This window comes from Microcaecilia unicolor, unplaced genomic scaffold (genome assembly GCF_901765095.1).
Source record: "Microcaecilia unicolor unplaced genomic scaffold, aMicUni1.1, whole genome shotgun sequence".
NCBI lineage: Eukaryota > Metazoa > Chordata > Amphibia > Gymnophiona > Siphonopidae > Microcaecilia > Microcaecilia unicolor.
This window is the reverse complement of record NW_021963582.1, coordinates 614,162-639,123: the sequence shown is the minus strand read 5'-3', so window position 1 is coordinate 639,123 and position 24,962 is coordinate 614,162. Positions and strand designations below refer to the sequence as shown.

At 44.8% G+C, this 24,962-nt stretch overlaps 1 protein-coding gene across 1 annotated transcript in view; it reads right to left on the bottom strand.

Moving 5' to 3' along the window:
- The window catches only part of LOC115459460 (PR domain zinc finger protein 5-like), a 241,324-nt gene that overhangs the window by 212,056 nt on the left and 4,306 nt on the right, over positions 1 to 24,962 (bottom strand). The window contains exon 2 of the mRNA XM_030189282.1: positions 21,231 to 21,314. Coding sequence (XP_030045142.1) covers positions 21,231 to 21,314 — 84 coding nt within the window. The remainder of the gene's footprint in view (positions 1 to 21,230; positions 21,315 to 24,962) is intronic.

The following is a 24,962-nucleotide window of genomic DNA, read 5'->3' as shown; positions in this document are numbered from 1 at the left end:
TTCTCACCAATGATGTTCTTACTGACTCAATCTCATTGGACCACAGCACAAGACAGGGAGGCCCACTTTCACCCGTGCTTTCACTAGAACCTCTGGCCGTTAAGATTGAACAGGAGGAGGAGCTGGAGGGCATAAGGGTAGGAGACTGTGAATATCAGGTGAATTTATTCGCCAATGACATGCTACTACTCCTGAACAACACCTCAGTCACATTACCTCTTGTTATGAAGATTATAAGAGATTTTGGAGACTTTATTTATTATTTATTTATTTAGATTTTACTCACACCTTTTTCAGTAGTAGCTCAAGGTGAGTTACATGCAGGTACTCTGGATATTTCTCTGTCCCAGGAGGACTCACAATCTAAGTTTGTACCTGAGGCAATGGGAGGGTTAAGTGACTTGGCCAAGATCACAAGGAGCAGCAGTGGGATTTGAACTGGCCACCTCTGGATTGCAAGAACCGGTGCTCTAACCACTAGGCCACTCCTCCACTATAGCAACATTCCATGTAGAATCTCAAATAGTAGCAACGGAATCTCAAATAATAGCAACATTCCACGTAGAATCTCAAATAGTAGAAACAGAATCTCAAATAGCAGCAACATTCCATCTAGAAACTCAAAGATGTTTATTTAGATTTTGCTCACACCTTTTTCAGTAGTAGCTCAAGGTGAGTTACATTCAGGTACTCTGGGGTATTTCTGCTGTCCCAGGAGGGCTCACAATCTAAGTTGGTACCTGAGGCAATGGAGGGTTAAGTGACTTGCCCAAGATCACAAGGAGCAGCAGTGGGATTTGAACTGGCCACCTCTGGATTGCAAGACCGGTGCTCTAACCACTAGGCCACTCCTCCACACCCACTTTGCTGGGCTACAAATTAATTTTGGGAAATCAGAGGCTCTGCCTATTAGTAGCCCATGCAGAAGTACCACCATTGCTAATTTCCCCTTGGTGTGGGCACGAACTGGCATAAAATACTTGGGGGATTACTTGAGCGCTGACTACAATGGATTTACAGAAAGACTTGAGATCATACGCTGGTTGTGCTTGCATTGGAACGACTTACCGGCGAATTTCTTGGGGTCGTGTAGATCTTGTAAAAATGGTTGCCCATTTGGGTGACGCAGAAGGAGGAAAAACTATATCGTAGTGTCATTAGCTCATTCATATGGCATTACTACTACTTAACATTTCTAAAGCGCTGCCCGGGTTACGCAGCGCTGTACAATTTAACAAAGAAGGACAGTCCCTGCTCAAAGGAGCTTACAATCTAAAGGACGAAAAGAGCAGTCAGTCAAATTGGGGCAGTCTAGATTTCCTGAATGGAGGTATAACGGTTAGGTGCCGAAGGCGACATTGAAGAGGTGGGCTTTGAGCAAGGACTTGAAGATGGGTAGGGAGAGGGCTTGGCGTATGGGCTCAGGGAGTATATTCCAAGCATAGGGTGAGGCGAGGCAGAAAGGGTGGAGCCTGGAGTTGGCGGTGGTGGAGAAGGGTACTGAGAGGAGGGATTTGTCCTGTGAGCGGAGGTTATGGGTAGGGACGTAAGGGGAGATGAGGGTAGAGAGGTATTGAGGGGCTACAGATCGAGTGCATTTGTAGGTTAGTAGGAGAACCTTGAACTGTATGCGGTACCTGATCGGGAGCCAGTGAAGAGACTTGAGGAGAGGGGTGATATGAGCATATCGGTCAAGACGGAAGATAAGACGCGCTGCACAGTTCTGAACGGATTGAAGGGAGGCCGGTGAGGTGTAGGTTGCAGTAGTCAAGGCGAACGGTAATGAGAGAGTGGATGAGAGTTCAGGTGGTGTGCTCAGAGAGGAAGGGGCGAATTTTGCTGATGTTATAGAGGAAGAAGCGACAGGTCTTGGCTGTCTGCTGGATATACGCAAAGAAGGAGAGGGAGGAGTCGAAGATGACCCCGAGGTTGTGGGCAGATGAGACGAGGAGGATGAGGGTGTTGTCGACTGAAATAGAGAGTGGGGGGAGAGGAGAAGTGGGTTTGGATGGAAAGACAATGAGCTCAGTCTTGGCCATGTTCAGTTTCAGGTGGCGGTTGGATATCCAGGCAGCAATGTCGGATAGGCAGGCCGATATTTTGGCCTGGTTTTCTGCAGTGATGTCTGGTGTGGAGAGATAAAGCTGGGTGTCATCAGCAAAGAGATGATATTGGAAGCCATGAGATGAGATCAGCGAGCCTAGGGAAGAGGTGTAGATTGAGAAAAGAAGGAGTCCAAGGACAGATCCCTGAGGAACTCCAACAGAGAGCGGGATAGGGGTAGAGGAAGATCCATGGGAATGTACTCTGAAGGTACGGTGGGACAGATAAGAGGAGAACCAGGAGAGGACAGAGCCTTGGAATCCAAATGAGGATAGTGTGGTAAGGAGTAAATTGTGATTAAGTGGAGGGGATAACTGAACAAAAACGTCTATCTCCATGGGCGTTTATCTCCGAGAACGGGTCCGTGAAGGGGCGGACCAAACCGTATTTTCGAAAAAAATGACGTCCATGTTTTATTCGACAATTTGTGAGCTGGGCGTTTTTGTTTTTCAGTGATAATGGAAAATGAAAGCGCCCAGCTCAAAAACGAATAAATCCAAGGCATTTGTTTGTGGGAGGGGCCAGGATTTGTAGTGCACTGGTCCCCCTCACATGCCAGGGCACCAACCGGGCACCCTAGGGGGCACTTTTACAAAAACAAAAAAAAAGGTAAGAGCTCCCAGGTGCATATCACCCTTCCCTTGTGTGTTGAGCCCCCCAAATCCCCCTCAAAACCCACTGCCCACAAGTCTACACCATTACTATAGCCCTAAGGGGTGAAGGGGGGCACCTACATATGGGTACAGTGGGTTGGGGGGGGTTGGACGACTAAGCATTAAGCAGCACAATTGTAACAGGTAGGGGGGGGGATGGGCCTGGGTCCACCTGCCTGAAGTCCACTGCACCCCCTAACAACTGCTCCAGGGACCTGCATACTGCTGCCAGGGAGGTGGGTATGACATTTGAGGATGAAAATAAAAAGTTGTGAAACATCATTTTTTGTGGTGGGATGGGGTTAGTGACCACTGGGGGAGTCAGGGGAGGTCATCCCCGATTCCCTCTGGTGGTAATCTGGTCATTTAGGGCACTTTTTGGGGCCTTATTCGTGAAAAAACAGGGTCCAGGAAAGGTGCCCTAAATTCTAGCTACAAACGCATACTTTTTTTCCATTATCGGCGAAAGGCGCCCATCTCTGTTCGGGTGATAACCACGCCCCAGTCCCACCTTCACCACGCCTCCGACACGCCCCCGTCAACTTCGTACGCTTCCGCGATGGAGTGCAGTTGAAAACGTCCAAAATCGCCTTTCCATTATACCGCGTTATTCGTTTTTGGGAGATAAACGCCTATCTCCCGATTTAGGTCGCAATATAGGCGTTTTTGTCTTTCGATTATAAGCTGGATAGTAACATAGTAGATGACGGCAGAAAAAGACCTGCATGGTCCATCCAGTCTGCCCAACAAGATAAACTCATATGTGTATACCTTACCTTGATTTGTACCTGCCTTTTTCAGGGCACAGACCGTACAAGTCTGACCAGCAGTATTTCCCGCCTCCCAACCACCAGTCCCGCCTCCCATCACCGGCTCTGGCACAGACCGTATAAGACTGCCCTCCACTATCCTCGCCTCCCAACCACCAACCGCTCTTCCCCCACCTGGTCCACCACCCAATTTCGGCTAAGCTTCTGAGGATCCAGTCCTACTGCACAGGATTCCTTTATGCATATCCCACGCATGTTTGAATTCCGTTACCGTTTTCATCTCCACCACCTCCCGCGGGAGGGCATTCCAAGCATCCACCACCCTCTCCGTGAAAAAATACTTCCTGACATCTTTTTTGAGTCTGCCCCCCTTCAATCTCATTTCATGTCCTCTCGTTCTACCGCCTTCCCATCTCCGGAAAAGATTTTTTGGCGGATTAATACCTTTCAAGTATTTGAACGTCTGTATCATATCACCCCTGTACCTCCTTTCCTCCAGGGTATACATGTTCAGGTCAGCAAATCTCTGCTCATACGTCTTGGAACACAAATCCCATACCATTCTCGTAGCTTCTCTTTGCTACAGTGTCAAAAATGGCGGATAGGTCGAGGAGGATGAGGATGAGGATGGAGCAGTGACCTTTGGATTTGGCAAGGAACAGGTCATTACAGACTTTAGCGAGTGCTGTTTGTCGAGTGTAGAGGGCGAAAACCGGATTGAAGCGGATCGAGGATGGCATGAGAGGAGAGAAAAATCAAGGCAGCGGCTGTGAACAGAAGTATTTTGGAGAGGAAGGGTAGGAGGGAGATGGGGCGGTAGTTGGAAGGACAGGTAGGGTCTAGTGATGGTTTTTTGAGGAGTGGTGTGACTACAGCATGCTTGAAGGTGTCAGGGACAGTTGCAGTGGAGAGAGAGAGGTTGAGGATATGACAGATGGGGGGGGTGACAGTAGGAGAGATGGTGTTTAGTAAGTTGGTGGGGATGGGATCCGAGGAACAGGTGGTGCATTTCGAGAAGGAAAGAAGGCGGGCGGTTTCCTTCTCGGTGATATCAGGAAAAGAGGAGAGGGAGGCCTGGGATGGTTGGTTGAGGGAGTGGGTTAAAGGGTGAAGAGGAGGAGGTGGTTTGGTAGTGAATTCGAGGCTGACCTTCTGCACCTTGTCGCGGAAATAGTCAGCCAGTGATTGAGGAGGGAGTGGGAGCAGAGGGCACTTTGAGGAGGGTGGCGAAGAGACGGCGAGGGTTGGAGCCGAGTGAGTTAGTCAATTGGGAGTTAGTCAGTTTGGCAAGGAATAGGGAAGACTGGAAGGAGGATAGCATGAATTTGTAATGAATGAAATCGGTATAGGTGCGAGATTTCCTCCAGAGGCGTTCAGCAGATCGGGTGCAGGAGCGAAGGTATCGGATGCAAGGGGTTAGCCAGGGCTGGGGATTAGTACGCCTTGTGGGACGGGAGGTGGATGGTGCAAGGGTGTCCAGAGCAGAGGAGAGAGTGGCATTGTAAGTAGAGACAGCCTTGTCGACAGACTCAGAGGACATGATGGAGGGGAGGAGATTAGAGATACTAGAGGATAAGGTGGGAGGGTCGACAGCCTGGAGATTCCTGAAAGTAGTGGTTAGTGTTGGGCAGGACTGAGGGGGAGGGTGATGAAGTGTGAAGGTGATCTGGTGATGATCTAAGAGAGGAAGAGCTGAGGTGCAGAAATTGGAGGGTGAGCAGGTAAAGGAGAGGACGAGGTCAAGACAATGGCCAGTTTGGTGAGTAGGGGTGGTGCAGCTCAGCTGGAGGTTGAAGGAGGATGTCAGAGTGAGGAACTGAGAAGCGTAGGAGTCGGATGGGTCGTCAGCATGTATGTTAAAGTCTCCAAGAATGAGGGACAGAGATGAGGGTTCAAGGAAGACGGAGAGCCATGCATCGAAGTCGGTAAGGAAGGAGGGGAGGGACTTATCAGGGGGGCGGTAAATGACTGCAACTCTGAGTGGCAGCGGGTAGAATAGACGGATGGAGTGAGCTTCAAAGGATGAGAAGCAGTGAGACTGTGGTAGGAGGAGGGGTTGAAAACTGCAGGAGGGCGAAAGTAGAAACCCAACGCCTCCTCCGCGGCCAACTGGGCAGGGAGTGTGGGAGAAAAGATAACCTCCATGGCATAGAGCCGCGACTGAGGCAGAATCATTCTAAGCGACCCCGCATTGCCTTTGCTAAGTTAACAAAGGACAGATCCAAGGGGGGGTGTGCGCCTCCCAGACCTTAGGCTTTATAATGTGGGTGCACGAGATACACACACTGACCACTAGGTACGCCCTGCCTGGTTTCTGGCAAAGTTGGTGTGCCCCTATTGATACATTCTATGTCTTGCAGGGTTGGGGATGACGTAGAGGAGGTAAAGTGGGAAGGAACCAGTTTGCCAGTTTGTGCTAGCTCTAAGTAAGGCCTGGAAATGGTGGAGGGTTACAGTGGGGGGAGCCGGGAAAGTTTACCCGTTCCTATCTTTGATAAATATTCCGGATTTCCCAGCAGGTATGCGGCAAGGCACTTTTCAACGATAGGCAAGAGGGGGATGTCAGTACTTTAGGGCAACTGATGGAACTGGGGGGGTTCAAACTTTCCTACCTTTGATCAGATCAAGTGAGTGTGGAGCCTCTCTAACTCTCAATTTTTACAAGTTCGAGATTACTACAATTCTGTGGTGAGGTTAGTGGGATCCCAGGTGGCCTTTACCAAACTAGAAAACCTGTTTTTAAGCTTGCCTGCTTCCTCCAATAGACTTTCCCAATGGAGCCGCCTGATAGGGGATCACAGAGCGGCATCCTACTTGGAGGGCTTGGCTGCATGCTGGAGCGCGGATTTGGGTGAGACAATTTCCCGGGACCTTCTAAGAGGGGCGTTTGAGATAACACCTAGGATCACAGTGAATGCTGCACTTCAGGTTATCCAATATAAAGTTTTACATAGAGTGTACATAACTAGTCGGAGGGGAAAAGTTTGGGGTTTATGGGATGAAGATTTGTGCATAAAAGGCCACTCGGCTACGGGCAACCTCCTTCATTCGTTCTTGGAGTGCCCGTTACTCTCGCAGCTATGGCATCAGTCCCTGGCAGTGGCTTCATCCAAGCAGTCCAACATCCCGAAGATAAAAACTAATCAGACAAGCAGCAACACTGGAGCCGACATTCCTGCTCCTTCCATTTCGGCTGCCTGCCATAAATGCTCTGCATGATGTCACCAATTTATCTACTTACACTCCTAAGCATCTTTTTGTCTTATTCTTGGCAGCAGCTTCTCAGGCTAAAAAATTAATTATCCTTATTATGTCTGTAACTTCCCAAGAATTAATGTCACGGTCCATTAATTTGTAACCCTTGGTTTGAGTAGAACATCGGTGGGCTATACAAATGTAATTTTTATTTGGACTGGTTGAGGACTGAGCTGGGGGTAGCAGAGAAAGAAGGCCAGCTGGCCTGTTCTCTCATGCAATAATGTGGTCCAACTGTGGAGGGTTTTACTTTAAACTTGGATGAACTAACCTGAACAATCACCGCAGGAAAACTATTTATGCAATTGGTATAATCCAGTAAATGAAAGTACTTTAAAAGTACAGTCCTAAGAGAAAGCAGGTTATCCATCAGAGAGATGTCCAAAGTGTAAAAGACTTTTTCCTATCTTCTCCTCTTACATAATAGTGGAAGACTAGTTCCATTCAGATTTCAGCTGAAAACCAAAACTGCCCCCCTACCCCCCCCCCCCCCCCCCCCACCAGCAGAAGACAGGCCTGCCGGCAGCTGCCCCCTTCTGGCCCCACAGACCCAGTGGCTGCCCCCTCCTGGGCCTACCTTTTCACTGGTGAGTAGTGGGCCCAAGAGTATCCCAGCTGCCGTTTTGAGATTGGAACCACCACAGGCAAGAGTGATCCTCACTCTCTTGCCTGTGCCAGTTCCAGTTCCAAATCTCAAAATGGCTGCCGAAACTTCCTGCAGCAAAATGGCTATCATGGGAAGTCCCAGAAGCCGGCCGTGCACAAGAGCGAGTGAGGATGCTCCCATGCCCACTATCCACCAACAAAAAAGTGGACCCAGGAGGGGCAGTTTCATTTTCAGCGATGGTTTCTAACAAAACCAAGCAGACAATTTTGGTCACAGATTCTGATTCAGCAGAAACCGAAAGATCCAGTTTCAGTCGTGCTCTGGTTCCTATATTTCCTGGAAGCAGCCCAGCAGCAGTATGGCTCTGAGGCTCATTCCCACTCCTAGCTCCTCGGGGTCAGTGACCCTTAAGTCAGAGATCTCTCTTGTTCCATCATCACTGGCTTCGAGCCTCTTTCAGACTCCAATTCAAAATCCTACTGATGGCTTTCAAAATCTTATTTTCTTAACTGCTCCCAATCTGACTCACTTAGTACTACTACTACTTAACATTTCTAGAGCGCTACTAGGCTTACGCAGCGCTGTACCTTGCATATCTCTCCGCGTAGTATTCCCAACTCTTGGCTCATCAGCAATAAGCCAGTAAAGAATCCACATGCCAATGTACCTTCTCTCACTACCAATACTTAATCATTTCTATAGCACTACTACTACTACTACTACTACTACTACTACTATTTAGCATTTCTATAGCGCTACAAGGCGTACGCAGCGCTGCACAAACATAGAAGAAAGACAGTCCCTGCTCAAAGAGCTATGTAATAAAAGTGAGCCAAGTATAGGACAATCAAGCCATTGTGACATCACTGAGGAGGTTGGCTCTTATTGGTGGCCTGAGGCATTATGACATCACAATATTAGCTCTGGTTACAAGAGACTACTACTACTACTACTACTATTTAGCATTTCTATAGCGCTACAAGGCGTACGCAGCGCTGCACAAACATAGAAGAAAGACAGTCCCTGCTCAAAGAGCTATGTAATAAAAGTGAGCCAAGTATAGGACAATCAAGCCATTGTGACATCACTGATGAGGTTGGCTCTTATTGGTGGACTGAGGCATTATGACATCACAATATTAGCTCTGGTTACAAGAGACTACTACTACTACTATTTAGCATTTCTATAGCGCTACAAGGCGTACGCAGCGCTGCACAAACATAGAAGAAAGACAGTCCCTGCTCAAAGAGCTTACAATCTAATAGACAACAAATAAAGTAAGCAAATCAAATCAATTAATGTGTACAGGAAGGTGGAGGCGAGTGGTTACGAGTCAAAAGCAATGTTAAAGAGGTGGGCTTTCAGTCTAGATTTAAAGGTGGCCAAGGATGGGGCAAGACGTAGGGGCTCAGGAAGTTTATTCCAGGCGTAGGGTGCAGCCAGACAGAAGGCGTGAAGTCTAGAGTTGGCAGTAGTGGAGAAGGGAACAGATAAGGAGGATTTATCCATGGAGCGGAGTGCACGGGAAGGGGTGTAGGGAAGGACGAGTGTGGACTAGACGTACGCAGCACGGTACACTTGAACATGAAGAGACAGTGCCTGTTTGACAGAGTTTACATCTAATAAGGACAGACAAACAGGACAAATAAGGGAATTACTTAAGGTGGGAATGATAAAAGACATGGGTACTCAATAAGGGGTTAGGAGTTAAAAGCAGCCTCAAAAAGGTGAGCTTTTAGGCTTGATTTGAAGACAGCCAGAGATGGAGCTTGACATACTGGCTCATGAAGTCTAGTCCAGGCGTACGGTGCAGCATGATAAAACAGAGTCCGGAGTTGGCAGTGGAGGAGAAGGGTACAGATGACAGAGATTTACCCAATGAACGGAGTTCCCAGGGAGGAGTGTAAGGAGAGGTAAGAATGGAGAGGTACTGAGGAGGAAGCCATGAAAAGGTGCAAACCATACATATTTCTAGTTTTTATTTATTTATTTATTTGTAGCATTTGTATCCCACATTTTCCCACCTATTTGCAGGTTCAATGTGGCTTACATTTGCCGTAATGGCGATTGCCATTCCGGACTACAAATATGCACATGGTTTTGCAATCAAGTGCGTACAAACATGGTGAAAGAATGCATTGTGATCTTGCGTACATATTAGTGCATGGTTTTACAATCAAGTGCGTACATACATGGTAGAGGAATACATTGTGATCTTGTGTAGGTGTTGGCATTATGTAATTGCTCAGGTGAGGACAATTAGGGTGAGAGTATTAGTGTATGGCAGTGAGGTTAGTCGACATTTTGTGGTTGCATAGTAGACGATATTAGATTAGAAGTGGTATTATTTGTTCATGAAGGTCATTGAGTTTGCTCGGTTGCGTGATTGGGTCGGGCCAATCTTAACCTTCATTCTTATTGTTTGGTAATTAGGACGGTTGTTTGTTGAATGCCTTCTTGAATAAGTCAGTTTTCAGTAGTTTTCGAAAGATGGTTACCTCTTGCGTTATCTTTATGGTCTTCGGAAGCGCGTTCCATAGCTGCGTGCAAATGTAGGAGAAGCTAGTTGCGTAAGTGGACTTGTACTTTAATCCTTTGCATGTGGGGTAATGGAGGTTGAGGAACGTACGTGCTGATCTTTTCGCGTTCCCAGCAGGCAGGTACATAAGTACATAAGTACATAAGTAGTGCCATACTGGGAAAGACCAAAGGTCCATCTAGCCCAGCATCCTGTCACCGACAGTGGCCAATCCAGGTCAAGGGCACCTGGCACGCTCCCCAAACGTAAAAACATTCCAGACAAGTTATACCTAAAAATGCGGAATTTTTCCAAGTCCATTTAATAGCGGTCTATGGACTTGTCCTTTAGGAATCTATCTAACCCCTTTTTAAACTCCGTCAAGCTAACCGCCCGTACCACGTTCTCCGGCAACGAATTCCAGAGTCTAATTACACGTTGGGTGAAGAAAAATTTTCTCCGATTCGTTTTAAATTTACCACACTGTAGCTTCAACTCATGCCCTCTAGTCCTAGTATTTTTGGATAGCGTGAACAGTCGCTTCACATCCACCCGATCCATTCCACTCATTATTTTATACACTTCTATCATATCTCCCCTCAGCCGTCTCTTCTCCAAGCTGAAAAGGTCTATAAGGTCTGTCATGTAGGCCGGAGCATTCCCATGTATAATTTTGTGGACCATGGTACATACTTTGAACGCAATTCGTTCTTTTAGAGGGAGCCAGTGTAGTTTTTCTCTAGGGGTTTGGCGCTTTCGTATTTTGCTTTCCCGAATACGAGTCTAGCTGCTGTATTTTGGGCTGTTTGCAGCTTCTTAATGATTTGTTCTTTACAACCTGCGTAAATTGCGTTACAATAGTCTAAGTGGCTCAGCACCATTGATTGTACTAGGCTGCGGAATATGTCCCTTAGGAAGTAAGTTTTGATTCTTTTAAGTTTCCACATGGCGAAAAAACATTTTCTTTGTTGTATTTTTCGCATGGTCTTCTAGTGTGAGATTACGGTCGATCGTAACTCCCAGAATTTTCAGGCTGTCAGAGGCCGGGAGAGTATAGTTTAGAGTGTTTATAGTATTGTTTTTATTTGAGTTGTATTGTGAAGATAAGATGAGACATTGAGGGCATAATGGAACAGAAACGCCTATCTCCATGGGCGTTTATCTCCGAGAACGGGTCCATGAAGGGGCGGACCGAATCGTATTTTCGAAAAAAACATGGACGTTTATCTTTTTTTGAGCTGGGCGTTTTTGTTTTTCAGCGATAATGGAAACCGAAAACGCCCAGCTCAAAAACGAATAACTCCAAGACATTTATTCGTGGGAGGGGCCAGGATTCGTACTGCACCGGTCCACCTCACATGCCAGGACACCAACCGGGCACCCTAGGGGGCACTTTTACAAAAAACAAAAAAAAGGTAAAACACCTCCCAAGTGCATAGCACCCTTCCCTTGGGTGTTGAGCCCCCAAAATCCCCCTCAAAACCCACTGCCCACAAGTCTACACCATTACTATAGCCCTAAGGGGTGAAGGAGGGCACCTACACGTGGGTACAGTGGGTTTGGGGGCCGGTTTGGAGGGCTCCCATTTACCAGCACAAGTGTAACAGGTGGGGGGGGGGGGGGATGAGCCTGGGTCCACCTGCCTGAAGTCCACTGCTCCAGTGACCTGCATACTGCTGCCAGGGAGGTGGGTATGACATTTGAGGGTGAAAATAAAAAGTTGTGAAACGGCATATTTTCTGGTGGGAGGGGGTTCGTGACCACTGGGGGAGTCAGGGGAGGTCATCCCCGATTCCCTCCAGTGGTCATCTGGTCATTTAGGGCACTTTTTGGGGCCTTATTCGTGGAAAAACGGTCCAGGAAAAGTGCCCTAAATTCTCGCTAAAAACGCATATTTTTTTTCCATTATCGGCGAAAGGCGCCCATCTCTGATCGGCAGATAACCACGCCCCAGTTCCGCCTTCACCACGCCTTCGACACGCCCCCATCAACGTTGTCCGCATCCGCGACGGAGTGCAGTTAAAAACGTCCAAATTCGGCTTTTGATTATACCGCTTTATTCGTTTTTGGGAGATAAACGTCTATCTCCCGATTTGGGTCACAACATAGGCGTTTTTCTCTTTCGATTATAAGCAGGATTGTGTCTTTTCTGCGTTTAGTTTCAATTGAAATGCATCCGCCTATGAATTCATTATTTGGAGGCCGTGTTGGATTTCTTTTGTAATTTCTGTTAGGTCATGCTTGAACGGGATATATATCGTGACATCATCTGCATAGATGTACGGGTTAAGGCCTTGGTTGGATAGCGATTTAGCTAGAGGTGTCATCATTAGGTTGAATAAGGTTGGTGACAACGGTGATCCTTGTGGAACTCCACATTCTGGTGTCCATGGTATTGATGTTTTTGATTTTGAGATCACTTGGTAGGTTCTAGCTTCTAGGAATCCTTGGAACCATTTTAGTACGTTTCCTCCAATCCCAAAGTAGTCTAGGATGTTCGAGAGTATTTGGTGGCTAACCATGTCAAACGCGCTGGACATGTCGAATTGAAGGAGCAGCACACTGTGTCCGGCTGCTATTAGTTGTTTGAATTTGGTTATGATGGTAGTTATCACAGTTTCCGTACTATGGTTGGATCGAAATCCTTACTGTGATTCATGTAGTATTTTGAATTTGTCTAAGTAGTTGGTGAGTTGTTGTGTTACCATACTTTCCATTATTTTGACAATCAGGGGGATGGATGCCACTGGTCGATAATTGGTCGTGTCGTTTAATTTTTTCTTTAGGTCTTTGGGTATCGGTGTAAGTAATATGTTTACTTTGTCTTTGGGGAAGAGTCCATGTTGTAGCATGTAGTTCAGGTGTGTTGCGAGTTCTGTTATGAAGCGTTTGGGGGCGGACCTTACTAGATAGCTAGGACAAGTGTCCAATTTGGAGTGGGTTTTGGAAAATTTGTTGATTGCTTGAGAAACAGTGTTTTCGGTTAATAGATCGAAGCTATTCCACATTCGATTTTAATATAACTATTTTGCTTTTCTCGAGCTGGGAGCAGACTTAAGAATTGCAAGACAGCTATAATGTGCTTTTTCTGAAAGCTACCCTTCTAAGGTTGTGGTTTGATATTTGGCCTATGCTAACTTGTGATAAGTTGCTGGTCAGCAACTAAGACAAAGACTCCTATGACTAAGGGCATCTGCTGTATCCAGATAAACAATCAAAAGGAGAAGTAAGTGGGTGTGAGCAAAATTACATCCTTAGCAGGAGGGTGGGGGTAGTAACAAAGTAACTTTACTCATTATCTAATGAAAAAACTAACTGTCTTGTCTGCCTGTATTATTTAGATTGTAAGCTCTTTTGAGCAGGGACTATCTCTTTGTATCAGGTGTTCAGCGCTGCGTGCGTCTGGTAGTGCTATACAAATGCTAATAATAATAATAATAAAAACTTACATGACAGGCCCTAACTGCCAATATAATGGACGAATAAATGAATTAATTTGATGCAACATGTTGGAACATGATTCATCACAGGAAACAGAATATTCTGGAAAGATGCATATTCATTAGGTAGGAAGGGTAATTATAATTAAGATAATGAAGAAAGGAAAAAAAAGTATTTAAGAGGAAACAGAACTGAGGATGGCGAGCCTCAGTGTGTCCACTAGGAGGTGGACAGGTCCCAGGGAAAACTCTGTTTTTATTTGCTACATATTATACTCTATTGGGAGTTTATTTCTTATTATTTCAATAATTACTGATTGGCTTCTCTGACAATTTGAATAAACATTTATTATGTCTAATACTTATTTAGCAGCCAGAGTTTTTCTTGCCTGGAATTCTGCCTGGGGGTATCGGTCCACCCCCCCCCCTCCCCCCCCAGGAGACCTCCAGAAGGTTACTTCTCTCTCAGAGGCAAGACAGAAAGTAAACAAGAGTGAATGTACCTGTAAGTCAATAAGAGGAGTTTGAATTGTATGTGGAACAGATAGGGAGCCAAAGAAGTGAGGAGAGGGCTAATATGAGCATAGTGACACTGGTGGAATATAAGTCGTGAGCAGAATTTTGAAGGATAGAGATGGCTTAGTGGGAGATTTGTGAGAAGCAAGTTGCAAAAGTCTAAGCGAGAGGTGATAAGAGTGTGGATAAAGGTTTTAGTAGAATGCTCAGAAAGGAAGGGTCGAATTTTAGTAATATTATAGAGAAAGAAACTACTAGTCTGTTGGATATGTGTGAGAGAGAGAGAGGGCAGATGAGAGTGTTATCCACAGAGATAGAGAATGGGGGAAGAGGAGAGGTTGGTTTAAGAGGAAAAGATAAGAAGCTCAGTCTTGGTCATGTTTAGTTTCAGATGGCGCTGAGACATCCAGGTGGCAATGTCAGACAGGCAGGCAGATACTTGGAACTGGATTCCTGCTGAAATTTCTTGTGTGGAGAGGTAGATCTGAGAGTCATCAGTCAAGACAAGAATATTTTTCAAAGCGAGCACCTTAATTTTCAAGATACTATTCGGAATGGCACCCGAATATATGCTTAACATGATTGAACTATTCTAAAGAAATGCCTGCCCAGAAAACAAAAACTACCTACTTCTACATCTACCCAACTGCAAAAACACCATCTACAAAACTATCTACACAGCAGGATTTATCTACCTAGGTTCCAAATGGTTGAACTCGATACCAAAAACCATAAGAAGCATTACAAATCTCCTCCAATTCAGAAAAGAAATGAAAACCTACCTCTTCAAAAATATTCTACAGCTAATCAGAAAAATATTGTTGCCTTCCTTTCAAATCTGTCTCTTCAAAAACTCTATGAATAAAATATCACCAAAACTCTACAACTGAACACAAAAGCTACCACTACCTTTTCCTCTTCAAAACTATCTCTTCAAAAACTCTATGAATAACCTCATGAACTCTAGATGCCCTCTCAACATTGCACAACACGACTGTAACTCCACCAAAATGTAAACTGTAAGTCACTTTGAACCGAAACGTGTTTTTCGATAATAGGGGGGATACAAGAATGCATAAATAAAGGTGATACTGAAAACCATGGGATAGAAACATAGAAGCATAGAAACATGACGGCAGATAAAGGCCATATGACCCATCCAGTCTGCCCATTCTCTGTAACCCCTAATTCCTCCTGTTCCTAAGCAATCCCACATCTTTTTAAATTCTGGAACAGTCCTCGACTCCACCACCTCCACCGGGAGGCCTTTCCACAACTCCACCACCCTTTCTGTGAAATAGTACTTCCTTAGATTACTCCTAAACCTATTCCCTCTTAACTTTGTCATATGCCCCCTCATTCCAAAGCTCTCTTTCATTTGAAAAAGGTTCTCTTCCTGTACATAATGCCCTTGAGATATTTAAACGTTTCTATCATGTCTCCTCTCTCCCAGCGTATACATGTTGAGGTTCATAAGCCTGTCCCTATAATTTTTGCATTCAAGACCACTTTCAAATTTTGTAGCCGCCCTCTGGACCGACTCCATCCTGTTTACATCTTTCCATAGGTGCGGTCTCCAGAACTGCACGCAGTACTCCAAATGGGGCCTCACTAGAGACTTCTCTTACAAGAGCACGCAGTTATGGAATGCATTACCTACAGACCTGAAAGCAATCAAAGACACAACTATCTATCGAAAATCTCTGAAAACATTCCTCTTCAACAAGGCCTACAACAAGAACCTACAACCTCATTGATATCCTGTTCTGACAATGCTACCAAATTTTATGTAAGCCACACTGAGCCTGCAAATAGATGGGGGAATGTGGGATACAAATGCAAATAAATTAATTAATTAAATAATTAAATAAATAAAATAAACTTATACAAGGGCACTATCATCTCCTTTTTCCTGCTGGTCATGCCTCTCTTTATGCAGCCAAGCATCCTTCTGGCTTTGACTGTCGCATTTTCTACCTGTTTGGAAGCTTTAAGGTCATCAGACACAATCACCCCCAAGTCCCGCTCTTCCTTTGCACACTGAAGCACTTCACCCCCTATACTGTACCGTTAACCTTGGATTCTTGCGACCCAAGTGCATGACCCTGCATTTTTTGGGATTAAACCTTAGTTGCCAAATATTGGTCCATTCCTCCACCTTCACTAGGTTCTTCCTCATGTCATTCACACCCTCCAGGGTGTCCACCCTGTTGCAGAGTTTAGTATCATCCGCAAAGAGACAAACCTTACCAGACAGCCATTCCGCAATATCGCTCACAAAGATGTTAAAAAGAGCCGGCCCTAGGACCGATCCCTGCGGTACTCCACTGACGACCTCCTTTTCTTCAGAGCAAGCTCCATTTACCACTACCCTCTGTCTCCTACCATTCAACCAATTTTTAACCCAATCCATTACTCTAGGTCCCATACCGAGGGCACTCAAATTTATCAGTAGCCTGTGCAGAACCGTGTGAAAGGCTTTGCTGAAATCCAAGTATACCAAACCAAGCGCCCCTCCCACATCCAACTGTTTGCTCACCCAGTCGAAGAAGACAGTCAGATTCGTCTGACACGACCTGCCACTAGTGAAGCCATGCTGCCTCGGGTCCCGCATTCCATTTAGTTCAAGAAATCTCACAATCCTCCTCTTAGAAGCGTTTCCATTAGCTTACTCACCACTGAGGTCAGACTGACAGGTCTGTAATTCCCAACCTCCTCCTTACTTCCACTCTTGTGCAAAGGAACCACATCCGCCCTTCTCCAGTCCACCGGGACCACTCCAGTTTCTAAGGAAGCATTGAAGAGGTCCGCCAGCAGAGCCGACAGAACTTCTCAGAGTTCCTTAAGCACCCTCGGGTGTATCCCATCTGGCCCCATCGCTCTGTCTACTTTTAGTTTGGCAAGTTCCTCACGAACACAGTCCTCCGTAAATGGGTCTTGGTCTACCATACATCCATCCCCTTTAGCCTTTGTTTTCTGCAGCCCTACTCCCGGTCTTTCATTCGTGAACACAGAGTTAAAATAATTGTTAAACAGTTCAGCTTTATCCTTATCTGCCACATATTTCTCTCCCTCAGCTTTGAGCCTCACAGTGCTATTATGGCACTTCCTCTTGTCACTTACATATCTGAAAAAGGTCTTATCACCCAATTATACCGTATTAGCTATCTTTTCCTCCATTTGCCGCTTCACTTTCCTGATAGCTTTTCCAGCTTCTCCTCGCTTATTTAGGTATTCTCTCCTGTCTTCATCTTTCTGAGTCGTCTTATAATGTGCAAAGGCTAGCCTCCTTTCGCTTATCTTTTCAGCTACTACATTCGAGTACCTTATCTTTTCAGCTATTACATTTGAGTACCAGAGAGGTCTTCTTTTCCTCTTACTTTTATGGAATTTTCTAACATAAAGAAACTGAACATATCTTGTATGATATGTTCAGTAGGATATTTAGCTTTATCATTTGTGCCAACATGGATGAGTAGCATTGGAGTATGGTCCATAGGTTTGATGAGTCTAGGCAATCTTTCCACAATATCGCAAATCTTGGCACCAGGCAGACAGCACACCTCTTTGGACAACATATCTGGCCGGCAGATGGGTGCTTCGGTACCCCTGAGAAGTGAACCTCCAACCACCACTACCTTTTGTTTCTTTGGGGTCAATTGTCTGGCTGAGATGGCATTTTTGGTCATTGTTGCCTCCTGTTTTTTTAGATGTTTCTAGCTCTTCAACCTCCAGGGCTGTGAACAGATTCTTTAGTTGGGATGAGATCAGATCACCAAGGGAAGAAGTATAGATGGAGAAAAGAAGAGTTCAACCAACCGATAGTGAGATAGAAGCGGAGGAGGATCCACCAGAGTATACACTAAAAGTGCAATGGGAAAGATCAGAAGAAAACCAGAAAAGAACAGAGCCCTGAAAATCAAGTAAGCATTATCAATGAGTAGATGGTGATCTTTTGACACTGTTGATCACCGCCTAATCCTTGATAATGCTTACTTGGATTTCAGGGCCCTGTTCTTTCTTGGTTTTCTTCTGATCTCTCCCATTGCACTTTTAGTGCAATACAGATAGATAGAGAAGGATGAGGATAGAATAGAGACCTTTGAATCTGGCCAGGAATAGGTCATTGGAGACCTTAGTAAGGGCTGTTTCAGTTGAATATAGAGGGCGAAAGCCAGACTGAAGTGGATCAAGAATAGTTTGAGATGAAAGAAGGCCAAGACAATGGTGGTGAACAGCACGTTCAAGTACCTTGGATAGGAAAGGGAGGAGGGAGATCGGGTGATAGTTGGAAGGACAGGTAGGGTCCAATGAAGGTTTTTTTGAGAAGTGGTGTTAACTACAGCACGTTTGAAGGCATCAGGAACAGTTGGCAGTGGAAAGTGAATGATTGAAGATATGACAGATAGAAGGGATGACAGTGGGAGAGAGAGTGCTAAGTAGATGGGTGGGATCAGAGGAACAGGTAGCCAGTGTGGAGAAGCATATCATTGGGCCAATTTCCGAGGATAAAATGTCTATGTACTAATCAGAACATCACTGTTGGTTGTGCAATAGAGTTTCCACAGCTCTTATGGTGGCTCATTTCTTACAGTATTCTTATGAATTCATTCAGTTCCAATGGTTAATCATTCCATTGGGTAGTGATGAAGAATAGTATCTCACCCTCCAGGAACATTTTTGGATATATGAACAGCAAGCAGTTGTTCCACACGGTCTGAATAATTTGGTCGAGTGCAACACTGGTCATCAAGACTTTTCAATTAAGTTTGTTGAACTAACGTCGTCACGTTTCTGATGTTATTGACACTGGTTTCTGGCATCTTTTTTTTTTTTTTTTCAGAGGCTGTAGAAATACACAAGAACTGGATGCCTGGTGATGGTTATTTGTTGACCATCATGTCAGGAGTGTTTTTCACAAGCTGGCTGACTGATCACTAGGAGTGGCCTAGTGGTTAGGGTGGTGGACTTTGGTCCTGGGGAACTGAGGAACTGAGTTGGATTCCCACTTCAGGCACAGGCAGCTCCTTGTGACTCTGGGCAAGTCTCTTAACCCTCCATTGCCCCATGTAAGCTGCGTTGAGCCTGCCATGAGTGGGAAAGCGCAGGGTACAAATGTAACAGAAATAAAATAGATACTATTGGAGATTCTATATGGAATGTTGCTATTCCACTAGCAACATTCCATGTAGAAGGCTGCGCAGGCTTCTGTTTCTGTGAGTCTGACGTCCTACACATATGTGCAGGACGTCAGACTCACAGAAGCAGAAGCCTGCGCGGCCACATTGGTGATCTGCAAGGGCCGACTTCTACATGGAATGTTGCTAGTGGAATGTAGAATCTCAAATAGTAGCAACAGTGGAGGAGTGGCCTAGTGGTTAGGGTGGTGGACTTTGGTCCTGGGGAACTGGGTTGGATTCCCACTTCAGGCACAGGCAGCTCCTTGTGACTCTGGGCAAGTCACTTAACCCTCCATTGCCCCATGTAAGCCGCATTGAGCCTGCCATGAGTGGGAAAGCGCAGGATACAAATGTAATAAAAATAAAAAAAGTCAGTTTAAGTGTATTAATAGTCCACAATACCGAAGGCTTTCCACTCTTTTCTGTAATACTTTGATGCAATAGTAATTGAGTTAGTACCTTGATTTAATCTTTTTTTGAGGGACAGAAAGAGAAGTAGCAGAAATGTAGATGCATTACAAGCTTTTAAATGTGGTACTCATCGTGCAGTATCCGCTTTACTACTACTACTTAACATTTCTAGAGCGCTACTAGGGTTACGCAGCGCTGTACAAATTAATAACTAAGGATGGTCCCTGCTCAAAGGAGCTTACAATCTAAAGGACGAAATGTCAAGTTGGGGTAGTCTCGATTTCCTGAGTAGAGGTGTTGTGATTAGGTGCCGAAAGCGACATTGAAGAGGTGGGCTTTGAGCAATGATTTGAAGATGGGCAGGGAGGGGGCCTGGCGTATGGGCTCAGGGAGTTTGTTCCAAGCATGCGGTGAGGAGAGGCAGAAAGGGCGGAGCCTAGAGTTGGAGGTGGTGGAGAAGGGTACTGAAAGGAGGGATTTGTCTAGAGAGCGGAGGTTACGGGTAGGGACGTAAGGGGAGATGAGGGTAGAGAGGTAAGGAGGGGCTGCAGATCGAGTGCATTTGTAGGTTAGTAGGAGAAGCTTGAACTGTATGCGGTATCTGATCGGAAGCCAGTGAAGTGACTTGAGGAGAGGGGTGGTATGAGTATACCGGTCAAGGCGGAAGATAAGACGTGCGGCAGAGTTCTGGATGGACTGAAGGAGGGATAGGTTGCTAAGTGGGAGGCCGGTGAGGAGTAGATTGCAGTAGTCAAGGCGAGAGGTAATGAGAGAGTGGATGAAAGTTCGGGTGGTGTGCTCAGAGAGGAAGGGGCGAATTTTGCTAATGTTGTAGAGGAAGAAGTGACAGGTCTTGGCAATCTGCTGGATATGAGCAGAGAAGGAGAGAGAAGAGTCAAAGATGACCCCAAGGTTTTGAGCTGAGGAGACAGGGAGAATGAGAGAGCCATCAACAGAAATAGAAAACGGGGGGAGCGGGGAGGTGGGTTTGGGGGGGAAAATGAGAAGCTCGGTTTTGGTCATATTTAATTTCAGGTGGCGTTGAGACATCCAGACAGCAATGTCAGACCAGCATGCTGAAACTTTGGTTTGGACGCAAGGTGAGATATCAGGGGTAGAAAGGTAGATTTGGGAGTCATCAGCATAGAGATGGTAGGAAAAGCCATGGGATGAGATTAATGAACCAAGGTTATGGTTTGATAGAAGTTTTGCCAAGGGGATCATCATTAGGTTGAAAATAGTTGGTGAGAGGGGTGATCCTTGCGGTACTCCACATTCAGGTGTCCATGTAGCAGACGTAGTTGAATTTGATGTGACTTGATATGAGCGCAGGGTTAGGTTAGTAGGAGAAGCTTGAACTGTATGCGGTATCTGATCGGAAGCCAGTGAAGTGACTTGAGGAGAGGGGTGGTATGAGTATACCGGTCAAGGCGGAAGATAAGACGTGCGGCAGAGTTCTGGATGGACTGAAGGGGGGATAGGTGGTTTTGTGAATACCATGCTAAAATCACATGCATTAAAATCACAGGTTATATGTCCTTTAGTAAACAGGCCTCCTAGTAATGCATAATTGATATTTTTTTTTTTTTCTTGAACTGAAGTACCTGCGATTTCCTCTCTGTTCTAAAACCTACCACGGGAGTAGGAAGGAAACAATACGGCAGACGAGGTTAAAAATCCATTGTGTTGGAAGCATCATCAATTGCATTTCTGGCAGCTCCATACTAAGCTTTATTACAACAGTTACTCAGCAGCTCGACAGTAATGCTGCACTTACTTCCCACATCAGCCTGGTGTCCATGCTTTCATCCAGCTCAAGGGGAATTCGTTTCTCTCCAGCAAATGGGCCAAACTTTTCACCCTGAAGAGCAAAAGTTCAAGTACATTTAGTGCAGATCCATATTGTACGGGAGACATGACACATTCATTTTTATTACTTTAATACAATTCTCTCTAATACAGCATCTATCATAACAATGTACCTCTCCACCCCTTCCCCCACCCCAGTTCTGTATGATAAAAGGATATCAGTATAACCAAAGGGGAAGACGTAAGCTCGGAGACTTGTTATTAAGAGTGAAAGAGTTGGTAAGAGACAGGGATACTAGTTATTTACGACAAAAAGGAAAAAAAAAAGAAAGACTTTCCATTAATAGTAGCTAATTGAATACAATACAAGGTCCTTCAACCTAATGGAGTAGAGTCAGAGGAAACAGGAGGATTTTCACTTTAGTACAGCTATATAAACTACTTTTATTTTTGCAGTCTGTTCTTTCTTCCTTACACAGCTGCCAAAATACACAACATAAAAGTTAACAAAGTGGATGGCAAGAGGCACTAACTGGTTTGATATTCAAGGACTGCACAGCAGTACTGGAACGCGTAGAAAGAAAAGAATGAAAGAAAGGGATACAGAGGGAAGTTCAGCTCAAAGTAACAAAACCAAGAGGGAACAAAAGAAAAGGGAGTGAAAAGGATGGCTCAAAACTATGTACTAAATTAGAAGAGAAAGCAAGGAACTACAAGTGGTAAAGACATGGAAGAAGCTTTAATTTCTTATAGGTTGCAGGCAGCCTACAATTAGAGTACAGTAGTATTTCTCTGTTCCTGGAAGTTGTAACATTTCTGAAGTTGTCATTGAAAAGCTCCACTCCAACCCATCACAACTAAGAAGATGTTCCACTCCATGTGGAAACTCAAAAGAGTTAAACCTTTCTTCCCAAGGTCTATTTTCACCACCTGGTACAGTCAATGGTACTAAGTCACCTGGACTATTGCAACGCACTATATGCTGGCTGTAAAGAACAGATCATCAAGAAACTCCAAACAGCCCAGAATACCGCAGCCAGACTCATTTTTGGAAAAAAAAAATATGAAAGTGCTAAACCCTAAGAAAGAAACTACACTGGCTACCATTGAAAGAACGAACCACATTCAAAATCTGCACAATTGTTCATACAATCATTTACGGAGATGCCCCGACCTACATGCTAGGCCTCGTAGACCTGCCACCCAGAAATGCTAAGAGATCCACCCGCACCTTTCTTAACCTACACTTCCCCAACTGCAACAGAATAAAATACAAACTAACACACGCGTCTAGCTTTTCTTATATAAGCACGCAGATGTGGAACTGTCTTCCAATAAACCTAAGAACGATCAAAGAACTGACCGATTTCCGCAAATCCCTGAAGACATACCTCTTTAGCAAAGCCTACCACGAAAACCCTTAACTAACGACAACACAATACCTAAGCAAAATGGCACAGAATGTATTTTCCAATAATGACTTGTTCAAACCTACCTGTATTCCTCTACCTCTATGTAATACCAATTGTCTTCTTTAACCTGCTATAGTTATGCTATAACAGGTCTCTGTAAGCCACATTGAGCCTGCAAATAGGTGGGAAAATGTGGGATACAAGTGCAATAAATAAATAAATAAATTTGGTACCTTGGAATGCAGTTAAGAATCCAGATCAAATTTACAAATACAATTAGGGTAAATTACTTCCAGAAGTGCAGAGATTTGCAAAGATTAGGGCAGGACAGCAGTCAAAAGATGAATATACTAATGTAGGAGCAAAAGACCCTACATAAATAACTGTAAAGGTCTAAAATACTAACTAACGCATGCGTCTACCTTCTCCTACTTGAGTACACAATTCTGGAACGCGCTACCACGCAACTTAAAAACGATCTATGAACTAACCAACTTCCGCAAACTACTGAAGACCCATCTCTTTAATACAGCAAAGATCAACAAATATGAACTCCTCCACATGCATCCAGTATTGCCTTATAATATTTGCCTTTATATCATGCTTTATCATTATCATGTTACCCAAAATCCTTCCATAATACTAAATGTATATTCTATTATACATTTCCAATATTCATGATGTATTGTAAGCCACATTGAGCCTGCTAAGAGGTGGGGAAATGTGGGATACAAATGCAATAAATAAAAAATAATAATAAAAAAAAAAATTAGCACTACAGCAAAGCTATACAGAACGATAATATATGGCACTATAAGAACCTGACTTATTAAAGCATCCCGACACTTGCTGGGCTAAAACACAGTCTACAGGCATTCCCTAGCCAACTGGGCTGATGCAAGAGGACAGCTGGAACAAAACCTCCATATTTATTTATTGATTGGAACAATGACCCATGGTCAAGGTCACCCTTCAGTGGAACAATGTTGCGATTCCTCGAGTCATAATATCTGAAACAGGCGAGATTGTTGTGATAAACATTCGGGGCCTGTGCGTGAACAGCAAGGCCAAGTAAACTAGCTGCAGCCTGCAACCCCTGTATAAATAGATGCTGAAAACCAATGCAAAAGGATGCTGGGTTTCTACTAATCCAGAACAGTAGTCACCCACTCTGCCTGTCTGGCTGATTCATCTGAGCAACTTCTGCCTACTACTTGTCAACTGATGCTATCTACATTCAGGTTGTCTTGGTCTACGACTCCTAATGTGGAACCTTGCATGACGTAGCTATAATTCAGGTTCCTCTTTCCCACATAAATCACTTTGCACTTGCTCACATTAAACGTCATCTGCCATTTAGACGCCCAGTCTCCCAGTCTCTTTGTGAGAATATCTTTGAAGTTAATAAGTCATGTTTTATTTACAGTAATGTCCATACAGAATCTTGTTCAGATCTGCAGTGTACATCTTGCCTAATTCTACAGGAAATGTAACCAGTTTTGATACACGTCTACAATAAAATGAATGTTATTTAAATTGCCGTTTCCATGCTGCGACTCGTGTTTACCATTCTCTTATAGATGTCATCTTCCCAAGTCTTTCCTACAAATGCACGCGATCTGCAGCCCCTCCTTACCTCTCTACCCTCATCTCCACTTACGTTCCTACCCGTAACCTCCACTCTCAAGACAAATCCCTCCTTTCAGTACCCTTCTCCACCACCGCCAACTCCAGGCTCTGCCCTTTCTGCCTCGCCTCACCCCATGCTTGGCATAAACTCCCTGAGCCCATACGCCAGGCCCCCTCCCTGCCCATCTTCAAATCCTTGCTCAAAGCCCACCTCTTCAATGTCGCCTTCGGCACCTAATCACAACACCTCTACTCAAGAAATCTAGACTGCACCAACTTGACATTTCGTCCTTTAGATTGTAAGCTCCTTTGAGCAGGGACCGTCCTTCTTTGTTGATTTGTACAGCGCTGCGTAACCCTAGTAGCGCTCTAGAAATTTTAAGTAGTAGTAGTAGTAGTCGTAAGGTCCTATTGTAATTTTTCACAATCCTCCCGCGATTTAATGACTTTGAATAACTTTGTGTCATCAGCAAATTTAATTACCTCACTAGTTACTCCCATCTCTAGGTCATTTATAAATATGTTAAAAAGCAGAGGTCCCAGCACAGAGCCCTGGGGAACCCCACTAACTACCCTTCTCCATTAAGAATACTGACCATTTAACCCTACTCTCTGTTTTTTTATCTTTTAACCAGTTTTTAATCCACAATAGAACACTA